The sequence below is a fragment of the Xyrauchen texanus genome, chromosome 31 (assembly GCF_025860055.1).
Source record: "Xyrauchen texanus isolate HMW12.3.18 chromosome 31, RBS_HiC_50CHRs, whole genome shotgun sequence".
Taxonomy (NCBI): Eukaryota; Metazoa; Chordata; class Actinopteri; order Cypriniformes; family Catostomidae; genus Xyrauchen; species Xyrauchen texanus.
In genome coordinates this window covers 10,313,340-10,325,352 of record NC_068306.1, presented here as the reverse complement: position 1 = coordinate 10,325,352, position 12,013 = coordinate 10,313,340, and the positions used below count along the sequence as shown (strand labels likewise).

The 12,013-nt window shown below is 38.5% G+C and overlaps 1 protein-coding gene across 15 annotated transcripts in view; it reads left to right on the top strand.

Annotated features, from left to right (window-relative positions):
• Positions 1–12,013, top strand: part of LOC127624804 (calpastatin-like) — a 711,053-nt gene that overhangs the window by 22,597 nt on the left and 676,443 nt on the right. For 6 of the 15 annotated variants that reach the window (XR_007968225.1, XM_052099726.1, XM_052099723.1 and 3 more), the window contains 11 exons: positions 2,344–2,406; positions 3,975–4,139; positions 5,953–6,096; positions 6,508–6,627; positions 7,372–7,416; positions 7,518–7,613; positions 7,792–7,872; positions 9,425–9,475; positions 10,647–10,727; positions 11,749–11,814; positions 11,896–11,976. Coding sequence is in view for 14 of the 15 variants with exons in the window: in XM_052099726.1 (XP_051955686.1) it covers positions 2,344–2,406; positions 3,975–4,139; positions 5,953–6,096; positions 6,508–6,627; positions 7,372–7,416; positions 7,518–7,613; positions 7,792–7,872; positions 9,425–9,475; positions 10,647–10,727; positions 11,749–11,814; positions 11,896–11,976 (993 nt within the window). In the remaining variant the exon portion in view is untranslated. The remainder of the gene's footprint in view (positions 1–2,343; positions 2,407–3,974; positions 4,140–5,952; positions 6,097–6,507; positions 6,628–7,371; positions 7,417–7,517; positions 7,614–7,791; positions 7,873–9,424; positions 9,476–10,646; positions 10,728–11,748; positions 11,815–11,895; positions 11,977–12,013) is intronic. The other 9 variants (XM_052099729.1, XM_052099730.1, XM_052099731.1 and 6 more) reach the window with 3 other exon arrangements.

Below are 12,013 nucleotides of genomic sequence, written 5' to 3'. Positions count from 1 at the left end.
TTTGACATGGAATAACCCATAAGATTTTGAGCATTGTTCTACACTATTCGCCTTGCTGCAACTATTGTGTTTGGGTCAGACTTCTCAAAATGGAGCTAAATGTCCTGGAATGCTTTTGAGGATCATATATAAGCATGCTGAGCCCCTACCCTGGAATTGGCCATCAATTTCAAGATGTTTAAGAAATAAGGGAAACATAGTCCTGAAAGAAGTCAGGCAATCAGCTGTAGATATTCTTAGTCTTTTACTGGCCATCACTGATTTCATCTGTGGTTTCCTTGCCTTGTTTTTCAGTTTGCCTAGAGGTCTGTCAGCAATAGCACACTCTAACCAATCAGGTATCTCCAACCAATAACTGGCAGGTGTTGAACCAGTCTCACTGAGAGATGAAGTATCACTCCAGCGGGAAAACAGCTGGACTGAATTCAGAGAACTATATTCCACTTTGAGAGACTCTAAGCATGGCTGAATTATTCATGATATTTAACACAGAAATGCATTAGAAAAACAGACATGCTCAATGATTGAAATGGCAGGACAAAAGAACTTCATTTTAAACTTTTTCATTTGCAAAGTCTCAATGAATATTGTTGAAATTGGTGGTCTGCATAACAAGAGTTGTTCTCAGTGCAATTCTCCATTCCCTATATCTCATCAGCAATTCACCCTCTTTCTCCCTCCATCTTTCTGTACATAACTGAAACCAGCTGAACTAGTCAGAACAATTCAAGGAACTTTCTAGCAATAAATCAGCTTGCTAGTGGGTGTTGCTTGATGCTTCTTTCATAAACTTGCTGTGTATATGAGAAATACAGAAAGTTTTGAGGTCAACACAAAACTCCTGGTCCTATGGTGTAATAGCAGGGCAAGAAATGTAAAGGTGTCTGGCTCATGCCCACCATTGTGCAATTGAGCAATGCACCAGGTTTCCCCATTTGGATTATCCACTAAGACACTTTGGATAAAAATATCTGATTACATCTGTTTTTAAATGTTCTGTGAAAAGCACAGGGTTTGAACACCATAGGTAGTTACTACTAGGGACTCTGAAAAAATTGGAGAGTTACTGAACCCTCAATGTCCTTTTAAAGGGTTTGTTCACCCAAAAATGAAAATCCTCTCGTGATTTACTTACCTTTGAGCCATCCCAGATGTGTATGACTTTCGCTTCTTCGGCAGAACCAAAGTGAAGATTTCATAAGCAGGTTTCAGCTCAATTTGTCCATACAATGCATGCAAATGGGTGCCATCAGTCTGCTGCCTGTTTGACACTCCAAAAGGCCTATTTAGAGGCAGCATGAAAGTAATCCACATGACATCAGTGAATGTCTTCTGAAGAAAATCGATATGTTTGTGTAAATAAAAAATGGATAAATAAAACTTTAATAACTTTGAAAAATAGCTTCCTGCCAGCAGTCGACACATCAGTGACGTAAGCGCAAAGGTACCTTCATGAGAATTAGTTCATTTCAAAACCGCAATACAGTGCTGGGCGGAAGCAACGATTTAAGTTAAAAATGTTTTAATTATCGATTTGTTTCTTACACATATGTTTGCTTCAGATGAAATTAATTGATCGACTGGAGTCATGTGGAATTTATGCTAAATTGATTGGCTTATTGCTGTTTAATGCTGTCACACTAATTGAGATCCTCATTGCTTTAATATCAGATAAATAACACTCTATTTGAAAAAAAAAAAAACATTAATTTTTACAATTATTGGATCTGATTTATTATTTCAAATTAGATTTATTTAATTTATTTAAATTATTTAAAAATATGTCATATAGTTTAGTTATTTATTTAAAATGTCTGCTGCTTTTTATTAGTATAGTTCGCTACTTTTTCAATTGGATAGTTTAAACTTAAACGATGAATATCTTCTAGCATGACAAGCTACAGTTTCAAAACGGCGTTCGTAACACTGGTTTTAAGATCACCTCATGTACACACATTTGCTGTAGCGCACATGGATTTGCATGTGTCACTATGTTCAAATGAGCATAAAATCATAATATTCATACTAAATATTGCAGGAATGGTAGGAGTATGATAGATTTCCAAAAATAGATATAGTTTGATGTGCAGTGCTGCTTTCACAAGTTTACTCCCCTGATTCACCATGACCATATGTTTTTGTACTAAGCTCATCATTTGCATGTGATTCTTGCGGTTTGATTTCTAGTATGAAGGTCAGAGCAAGTAATGGAATCCAATGTGCACTAATGCACTTTTGTATATTCCTAACAGCGATTGTGATGATTTTCATAACACTGTAAATGCATTTTCCTTTTTGCACTCAACTTTTTATCTGTCTGTCTCTCTCTTATTGTTTTTGCAGTCTCAGCAGGTCACACCCACCCCAACAGCACAGGTTTCCACAGCTAAACCTGCACAATATGAGGTGAAAACCTTTTATCTTTTATTCCACTAAGCATCTTTACTTGATAGCACCTTGCATTCTGGTCTGTTGGAGTCTGTTTGGTGAGGTTGCTAAGGTTGTGGTTTGTGTTCTATGAGATTACTGTGTTGTTAAGGGGTGTGTTTTAGTCTGCGAACAGAAAGAACTAGAAAATGTTTTTTGCCTATTTGAATTAAGTGCTGCAGTGCCTTTCCTTGGAAAACGTGGAAATCTACTCCATTGCCAGCCTTTTAATTCCACATTTGCAGCTTTGCTTTTGTGTACAATATCTTGTAAGGGAGATCAGCCACTTTAAAGTCCAATATCTGCATATCAACTTCTATTTCACAACCATTAATAACAATTAACATGAACTGATGATATGGAAAATGTCTGTGTTTTCTGTGGCTACTGAAGAATGAACTGTTAAAGAAACTGAGACACTCTAGCAACAATGTGTGTTATAAATCGCAAACGGAGGACAGGAAGGAACCACAGCAGAGAGAGAGAGAGAGAGAGAGAGAGAGAGAGAGAGAGAGAGAGAGAGAGAGAGAGAGAGAGAGAGAGAGAGAGAGAGAGAGAGAGAGAGAGAGAGAGAGAGAGAGAGAGAGAGAGAGAGAGAGAGAGAGAGAGAGAGAGAGAGAGAGAGAGAGAGAGAGAGAGAGAGAGAGAGAGAGAGAGAGAGAGAGAGAGAGAGAGAGAGAGAGACAAAGAACTCTTTATACTGTAGAATGCTTCTGTATGGACTTGTAGAGGACTTACGTGTTTGGAAACTTGTCCGTTGCTGTTTGGTGCTAAGCTGAAAGGACTTTACATTTCTCTCGTGGTATCTGTAGCCCCTGGACAAAGTAAGTTTTTGGCTGGGATCTGTTATGGCTGAGTGGCTAGGAGGTCACTGTGTGTCCAACGAGAAGCGTCTGTCCTGTGACTCACTTTCCTTGTTCTATATACAGCTCCAGTTTTATTTTAATATATCTGTAACTGATTTTTTTTGATGCAATGTGAAAATGAATGTGTAAAATGGAAATACCCCAATATTCTGTCAACATTTACTCGCCCTCATGTCATTTCAAACCTTTCTTTCTTAAGTGGAACACAAAAGTAGATATTGGGCAGAATGACTCAATGACCATACAATGATAGTGAATGGGCACCTGAGGTTGTCGTTCTGCCTAACATCTCTTTTTGTGTTCCACTTGAGAAATAAACTCATATAGGCAGAGAACAACTTGAGGGTAAGTAAATAATGACAGACTTTTCACTTTTGGGTGAACTATCTTTAAAGGGAAGTTAAGGGAAAGTGTTCTGTAAGGCTCATTAAAATCTTACATCCATTTGGAGCCATGGTCTAGCTGTAATGCATGCCATCCAGATACATTGCAACATGCTGCTAAAGTTAGAATCCTGCCTGCTTTGCATCCCAAAACCATTTTCTTCAATCTTCCTAATCATTTCTTGCCCCCTCTCTACTGTATCTATCTACAAAAAGTGCAAAATGCCCAATAAGGAACTCTATAAGTGCAACGCACTAATTGTGTCATATGATTCACATCCTAACATCTGCATTGCAGAAAGGACCTACGCAATCCTCCACGGCATCCGTGGCTGTCAAACCTGGCACCACCTCTGCAACCCAAGCAGCTCAATCATTAACATCTACTGCAGGAGCTGCTGGCAGCGGAGGGGCTGCTAGTACTGCAGCCAGTCAGAAAGGACCTTCCCAATTAACGCAATTGGTAGACACAAACTGCCTACTGGATTTATTAGACTATGGGCTTGTTAACCCCCTAATTCTGATTCTTTGGTTCCACCTTACACTTTTTCTGAAACAATTTTCTGTCACTTATGTTTTTTCTTTCTTTTAAAGGAATAGTTAGTCCTGATTGTAATTTGAAGTGCACAATAATCGTGGTTATCTCAAATAATTGCAATCACATTTTACTCCCCAAATAAGGCTATTTTAAGCAAATTAAGAATTGCCGTGAACGGGTCCCATTTTCCGGTGTTATTGCATTATGTGAGTGTGAGCACTACAAATGAACTCCACCCGTCTCACTGACCCACACCGTGGACCACACTCAGAGCAGCTCTTGAAGAGCGAATTAAGAATAACCGCTTCTGAAGTGCTCCGATGCACGCGACAAACTCCCACGGAAATATTAGCGAGGATTTTGATAGTGAACGCAAAGCGCTCTGGTTTCACTTTAATTTAACGATCGAGTAATGGCAAATGTACTTGGGTGTTGCAGGTTCATACACGCAGAGGAAATGACACGTAGTGACACCGAGGAGACGTCTGCTTACTCTATTTCAGTGGAGATTTTAGAACGAAAAAACATTTTACATACACACAGACTTTCAAAGGTCTTCATTTATGCAAAATAAGAGCTTGTAGGTTTAATAGGAGAGCCTTAAAATAATGTAGAAGCCTTTATTATAATCACACATTATATTTTTTTTCACATATCCCAGCTAAGCTGGGGTCAGAGTGCAGGGTCAGCAATGATACGGCGCTCCTGGAGCAGATAGGGTCAAGGGCACAACAGAGGCAGCATCTTGGCAGTATTGAGGCTTGAACCCCTGACCTTCTAGTCAGTAACCCAGAGAGCCTCAACTGCTGAGCCACCTCTGTCCCCTGTATATTAAAATATTAAGTTGAAGTATTTGAAAATATTTAAAAATTTCCAAGTCTTAAAAGGAAATTATATATCCCCATTTTGTTATATGATCCCAAGTTTAATATCAATAAATTATTCATAAGGTGTATGTGTATTAAGCACTTTAATACCGTATTAATATTTGTAAGACAATTAATTGACAGCCAAATGTCATTATCGTAACAGCCCTAGGAATAATTCAATAGCTTGTGTCAACATGCGCACCATTGCCGTCCACTCATGGGCGTGCAAACTTTTTTCACTGAAAAATTACTTCGAATTTCATAGGCCTTCAAAAACTTCATTTTTTAAGCTTTAAAGTGAGTCCTACTGCTTTATTGCAACATGAGGGAGAATAAACGATGACAGAATTTACATTTGTGGCTAAACTATTCCTTTAACCTTTCATTCTTGGTTAAAACTCTTGTTGAACACTAACACAACGTTTTTGTTGCTTTACGGGCTACATTTCTGTATTTACTTTTAGCAGCTGAATATCTGTCTCGCAACCATTATTAAAAAAAAAAAGGACCCCTTGTTGCACAACCTTCTCTGTCTAATGGAGTTCATTGTGGGAAAGAGGTGTTTTCCTTGTCCTTTGGTTCTTCTCAACACTAAACCCAAGCTCTCGTGACTACCATACCACCACTGTACTAATACTGACCACATTTATGACTACCTGGGTGGAGTGTTTCAATGCTGCGGAGCAGAAGTTTAAACCTTGTCATTTGCCACTATGAACTAAAACCCATTCTCTCCTAATTTTCGATTTATCCATCTGATTCACCTCATCTTTTGGGCTTGCTTCATACTCAAAGTGCTTTTTCATATCCACTGTAAATGTGCTATGGTTACCAAGTTTATGGTCCTCATGCCTGCATCCTGATTGCAGACCAACACTAAACCAACACCTCTCTCGCCTGCCAAAGTCCCAGCTGTGTTCTCTGGAACTGGATCTGGCTTAACAGCTGGAGGGGTTGTGAAGTCCCCCGCAGACACAGTGAAGCCCAAAGACCCTGCACAAGAAAAGGCCCAGGTACACCAATAAAACATTCATTCTCCAGAGGAGTTCAGCTTCTGTCCATCTGCTTGTTGTTCTTCAAACGAAACTCCATTGGCATCTTCACAAATCTTCTACTGCTCCTCCATCTTTTGCTGCATTTCACTTCAAGAGTTCTCTTTGGATCGATGTTCCCACCATGTGTCATTAATGCCTAGATCACACTAGATCTAACTCCTTGTCTTTTGCTTCTCATGATGTTCATCTTACACACCTGTGTGTGAGGAGCTGCATCATTGCACTCCTGAAAAGATAAGACCTCTTATCTTTTGATGCTTTCGCTTTCATCTGTAGTTCTGCTACAGCTGCACAACTGAGCAATTGCTCGAACTGTGATTTGTTAATGTTGGTTAAAATGAACGACCGTGGTGTGTATGCTTCTAATAGAATACAACTATTCCTTCAACCAAACCGGTACCTGCTAAGGTGGATGCAGCTGTCGGAAAACCCTCCCCCACAACTGGTTTACCTGGAAGTGGTGGCCAAAAGTCTATAAGCACCCAAAAGGTATTTATGGAATGTCGAAGGATCCTCTGAAATGCATTGCTCCCAAGACTCATACTGAAGATGTAAATGCACTACATTCATCCTCGAAAAGAAGCACCCAGTGATTATTATTGTATGTTCAAAGGCCTTTTGAGGGGGAATCTTTTTTTAACTATTAACTGCACACCATCAAAGTTTGAGTTCACAATAACTTTTATTGTTGGCTAATTTAAAAACATAACAGCACAAAAGTGCATAATGTAAAGCAACTTGCGTCAGCCCAGATCGCACGTGTTTATCGTGAACGAGCACGTAATCTGGAAAAGATCACATTCATTTTTTTTTTTTTTTTTTTAAGTGTCTTATTTCGGTACAATTACTGTATAAGAGTGCATTATAAGTACACTACATTTGAAATTGTGTCATGAATACAGTTGCTAAATGATCTGGGAATGTATCATATATATATATATATATATATATATAGACTGTTGTTGCTTAGAGATATGTTTCTTGCTCCGAGTGCGAGAGGTCGCGAATTTGAAATTTTGTAGATGTCCTGTAGTTTGACAGGAGACCATGGCATTGTCATTGTCATGGGTTCAGTTCCCAGGGAACACCTGTTGACAAAGTGTATATTTTGAAAGCTCTGTAAGTTGCTTTGAGTGACAGCGTCAACCAAGTGAAGACATGTAAATGCCTCCGTACCGAATTGTCTGTGTTTGTCAGTATGGAGGCTAACTATCTTGTGTGTGTGACCACTAGGTGCAAGTGGAAGTTGGCCCACCCGCAGCTAAAGTCAGTACTGAGGTTAGTATACATCCTGAGTTTTCATGGTGTATAGTGGCAGTTATTTGATTGTTGTATGGGAGTTAAAGAATGCAACTGTGTTTATTTAACATTTTATGTAGGCTGGAGATCCGTTTGATGCCTTGGCAGGCACTTTACCATCATCAAAACCTGTGGCTCCTAAAGTTCCAGAATACTCTGGACCAGAAGTCAAAGAGGTAATGAGGAGTATGTGTGTAGATATTTGTGTGCTGAGTATTTGACTGTGTATTTAAAACATAAAGTACAGTCTTAGCATGCTGTGTTGTGTGTTTGAAAAAGTTGTTTATTTAGCCTGTATTGATGCGTGTGCTCTGCATGTGCGTGTGTTTTAATGGAATGCATTGCATGTCTCAGTCTAGTGTAAAGCCAGAGAGGGGTGTTGTTTGTGGTGAGAGAGATGACACACTGCCGCCAGGATACAGACGGGAAGACATGGTCAGTTGGAGATTGTACCTATTGTTAACCCTATATAAAGTAGTCCTCTACTCCTATTATTTAACAGTAGTTTAAGCATATTCATTCCTTCTCTCTCCTCACATCCCTTCCTCTTATTTCAGGATATTGTTTTTCCCTACTTAATCGATTATTTGCTAAGCTTTGATACGATTGCTTGAACTTTCCATTGGAATGAATGGGAGATTACCGTGAATGGTGTGGTTTTTGAAATATATTATAGGCTGAATGGATGATATGAAGCGTGATATTGGAACGTATATTTATGTGACTTTTGTTTTGTGAAAGAAATTGTTCAATTACACGGTTATTTGATTGAAAAATGTGATTGAAAACTGTAAACGATTTTCCATGTCACTTAAAAAAAATGTCATTTGCTAGCAATTACACAACTGATAACATTAGTGCAGAGGTGCCCAAACGTTTTTCTATTAAGGGCCAAAAATCAAACTTGATTAATGGGCCGTGGGCGAAGTAAATGATGCATGATTTTATATTAAAATATAGAAGTGCCCTGATTCCCCTTCTTTATGATTTCATAATATCAAAACGTGTGTGTGTGTGTGTGTGTGTGTGTGTGTGTGTGTGTGTGTGTGTGTGTGTGTGTGTGTGTGTGTGTGTGTGTGTGTGTGTGTGTGTGTGTGTGTGACTAAGTGTCCGCATATGTGATAGTAAAGCGTGAGTGTGTGTGTGTGTGTGTGTGTGTGGTCCCTCTTGTCATATATGGCCTGTTTGGGCATTAGTGTAAGTGAACAGAACTGCTCAAAGTTGCATAACACACTAACTATATCCTAATTTATGAAGCTATTGATGATATTATTTACTATCACCTATACTGTGTCCTGACTCAATACATAAATGCATTTACGTTAAGTTTTTAGCTTTAATTTACCTTGTTGGAGCAAATGTAGATGTTACACATGTTCACTTGGAAACGAGAGCTGACATAATCGGTAACACTATAGTCAAGGTTGTGCTTGTTAACATTTTGTTAATGCAGTCAGGATCATGAACTAACAAAATTATAATATATTACAGCATTTAGCAATGAATAAAAATACAATTGTTCATAATGCATTAACTAATGCTAACATATACATCTTTTCATTTGAAAAAGGAAATAAACATGTATTAATCTTAGTTGGTGCTTAAAATAATTGTTAGTTCTCTCTGGTGACCTCGTGTCACAATCACAAGTGACCTGGCAATTTTTAGTTTTTTACATAATTTGATATTTTCTATAGAATTACTCTTAAAACTGCTCAAACACACATTACCCTCATAGACTCTCATGAGAAAAGGGCAAACCCTTTGTCAGTGACAATGGTGGAAGGCAACAGTTGCTAACATAGGAATGGTCAGAAAAACCTTTAAGACAGTGTCAGGTCAGTTCCTCTGTCAAAACTTATATCTCACCAATGTGTGAAAGAAGTCTTGTAGAGTCTGTTTAAGTCTAAAACGACTATCCACTCCAATGCATTTGGATTTAGAAGGTGTGGCTTTAAGTCTAACCATTCTTATTTCATCCAATCAGGAAAAGAAAACACCTTCTGGAGTTCCTGACAAGCCTAAAGAAGTTCCCAAGGTAGGAAAGTTGTGGAGGTGGCCTTGTACTGTCAGTGTGTACAGTGTGCTGTTTATATCTCAGTGTAGTCATGTGACTCATGTTGACACATGTTTGATGTCGACTCGATGTTGGAAGTGTGTACTTGTCTACTTCCTAGCGCCACAGTTCATAAGCCGTCTGCACTTTTACTGTTGCACGGTTATTGTCCGTGTCTCATTGTCTTTCTGCCTGTCTCACTATTATTCTCACAGTCTCTCTGTGTGATCTGACTTTTTCCTGAGATCAGTTGAGGCCTTTTTAAAGAAAGCCCTCTTCTTATTCTTATCATCATTGACATCATCGACATGTCATAATTGTAATAATTTTTTAATGTTGTTTAAACCAACATAAGCCTAAGTATATAATATACTGTATGAGATATATTTGATATATGAGCCAATTTGGTTGTTTTCACTGTACATGTAACACATACATTTAAGGTTGCATTAGGCCTAAATGAGTCTTGTCTCAGACTTGACCCTTTCTGGTCTCGGCCTGGTCTCGACTACAACACTGCTCAATGTTATTTCTCTTTCTCCCTGATCTTGTTCCAGTCTCATCGACAGTTTCTCTGTCCCACTCTTTATCTGTATCTAAGTGTCAACTGTTTTGCTAGTTCTAGGGGTGTTGGCTTGCAAACATAAGCAAATAAAAAATGGATCACTTTTCTACTTCGCTTTCACTCATTCACTTTCAGCAAATTGTTGCCTAATCAGCACACACACATTCATCCTACCTGCACTGTGTTGCTTTACTCATTATGCCATTCAAGTTTTCAATAAATACTCATTGGCTGGTCGATAATTCTCAGAACATTATGATCAACTTCACAGATATGTAGTTTGTTGGATTCTTTGCTTTGTTTAATGACTGTTAGTGCTGTTTGTTCAGCCAGTGGTTGTTTTATAAGTAAACATGTGAAAAGTGGCATAATGTTGATGTCGAAGTCTTGGTATGCAGAGGGTGTGTCTGTACTTTTCCTGCCATGGCAGGACATGCTTTTTGTAGTTTCTCTGAAATTGAACTTGTGGCTCCCTCTGTTGGTAATTTCAAGGATTACAACCATGTAGGATTTCTTGTCATTGTAAATTAATATGTGTTGTGTTTAGTGTTATTTCATGCATTCACTTGTTTGTTTTTTTGTCACCAGCCTATAAGCACAGATGAGGCACTGGACTCCCTCTCGGCCGGGTTCGTGTCTTCAGCTCCAAGTGCTCCTAAACAGATGGTGGTGAGTTCATTGATCTCATACACAAGAGACTCTAAAGCTTAAGTGTGTCATTTCTGTGCTACTAGTGTCACCAAGCAGTCTTGCAAAAATGATGGTTTTTCAAACACTAATCTTCCATTAGTCGATCAAACACCACAAACTCATGACATTGGTTGAGCTTATGTTGCTGTGTCGGGTGGGTCATGATGCTCAAACAAAGAGAGCAATGTTTTAATAGTGTCACAGTGTTTCACAGTATTTTTGGGGGAAATCAACCTACAAATGGCTCATAGTTAATATTTAAAATATCTGCCAGTTAAAAGGATAGTTCACCCAAAAATACAAATTCTCTCATCATTTACTCACCCTCATGCCATCCCAGATGTGTTTCTGACTTTCTATTGCAGAACACAAATGAAGATTTATTATTTTTTTTAAACTAATATCTCAGCTCTCTACGTCCTCACAATGCAAGTGAATGGTGACCAGATCTTTGAAGCTCCAGAAAGCACATAAAAGCAGCATAAAATTAATCCATACGACTCCAGTGGTTAAATACATTTCTTCAGAAGCGATGTGATCGGTGTGGATGAGAAACAGATCAATATTTAAATCCTTTTTTTACTATAAATTCTCCTTCATGACAAAGAATGCGAATCGGCAAAAAATTCAAGAAGAACAACGTGGAAGTAAAAGTGGAGATTGATTGTAAAAAATGCTGCATTTATGTGCTTTTGGAACTTCCTAGTTCTGGCCACCATTCACATACATTGTATGGACCTACAGAGCTGAGATATTCTTCTAAAAAATTGTGTTGGTGTCCAGCAGAAGAAAGAAAGTCATACACATCCTGGGATGACATGAGGATGAGTAAATGATGAGAATTTTTGGGTGAACTATCCCTTTAAGGTGGGATATGAGTAAATATTTTAACACTGAAAAAGTTACACACTTCAAACTTTTATCTAGGTTAAACCAGATGTATTTGTTTCTTTGTTTGATATTTATTCCTTCCTTCCTTCCTCCTTTTTTTTTTTTTTAGAAAACTGAAACTGTTGGAGCAGTAGATGCCCGCTCAAACTTTGCTCCTCCTCCACACTCTCAGCAGGTAACTGTATGTTCACATGACACAATGTCTTCTGATATCATTAGCTTGCCCAAACACCCAAACATGTCTCTCTCTTGACAGAAACAACAGGTGACGTCTCAACCTGCTAATGAAAACAAATCACCTGCTCCACCAGCTGACAAGAAAGCCAGGATGGAGAAGGTACAATAAACGTTTTTCCACAAGAATAAAAACTGCA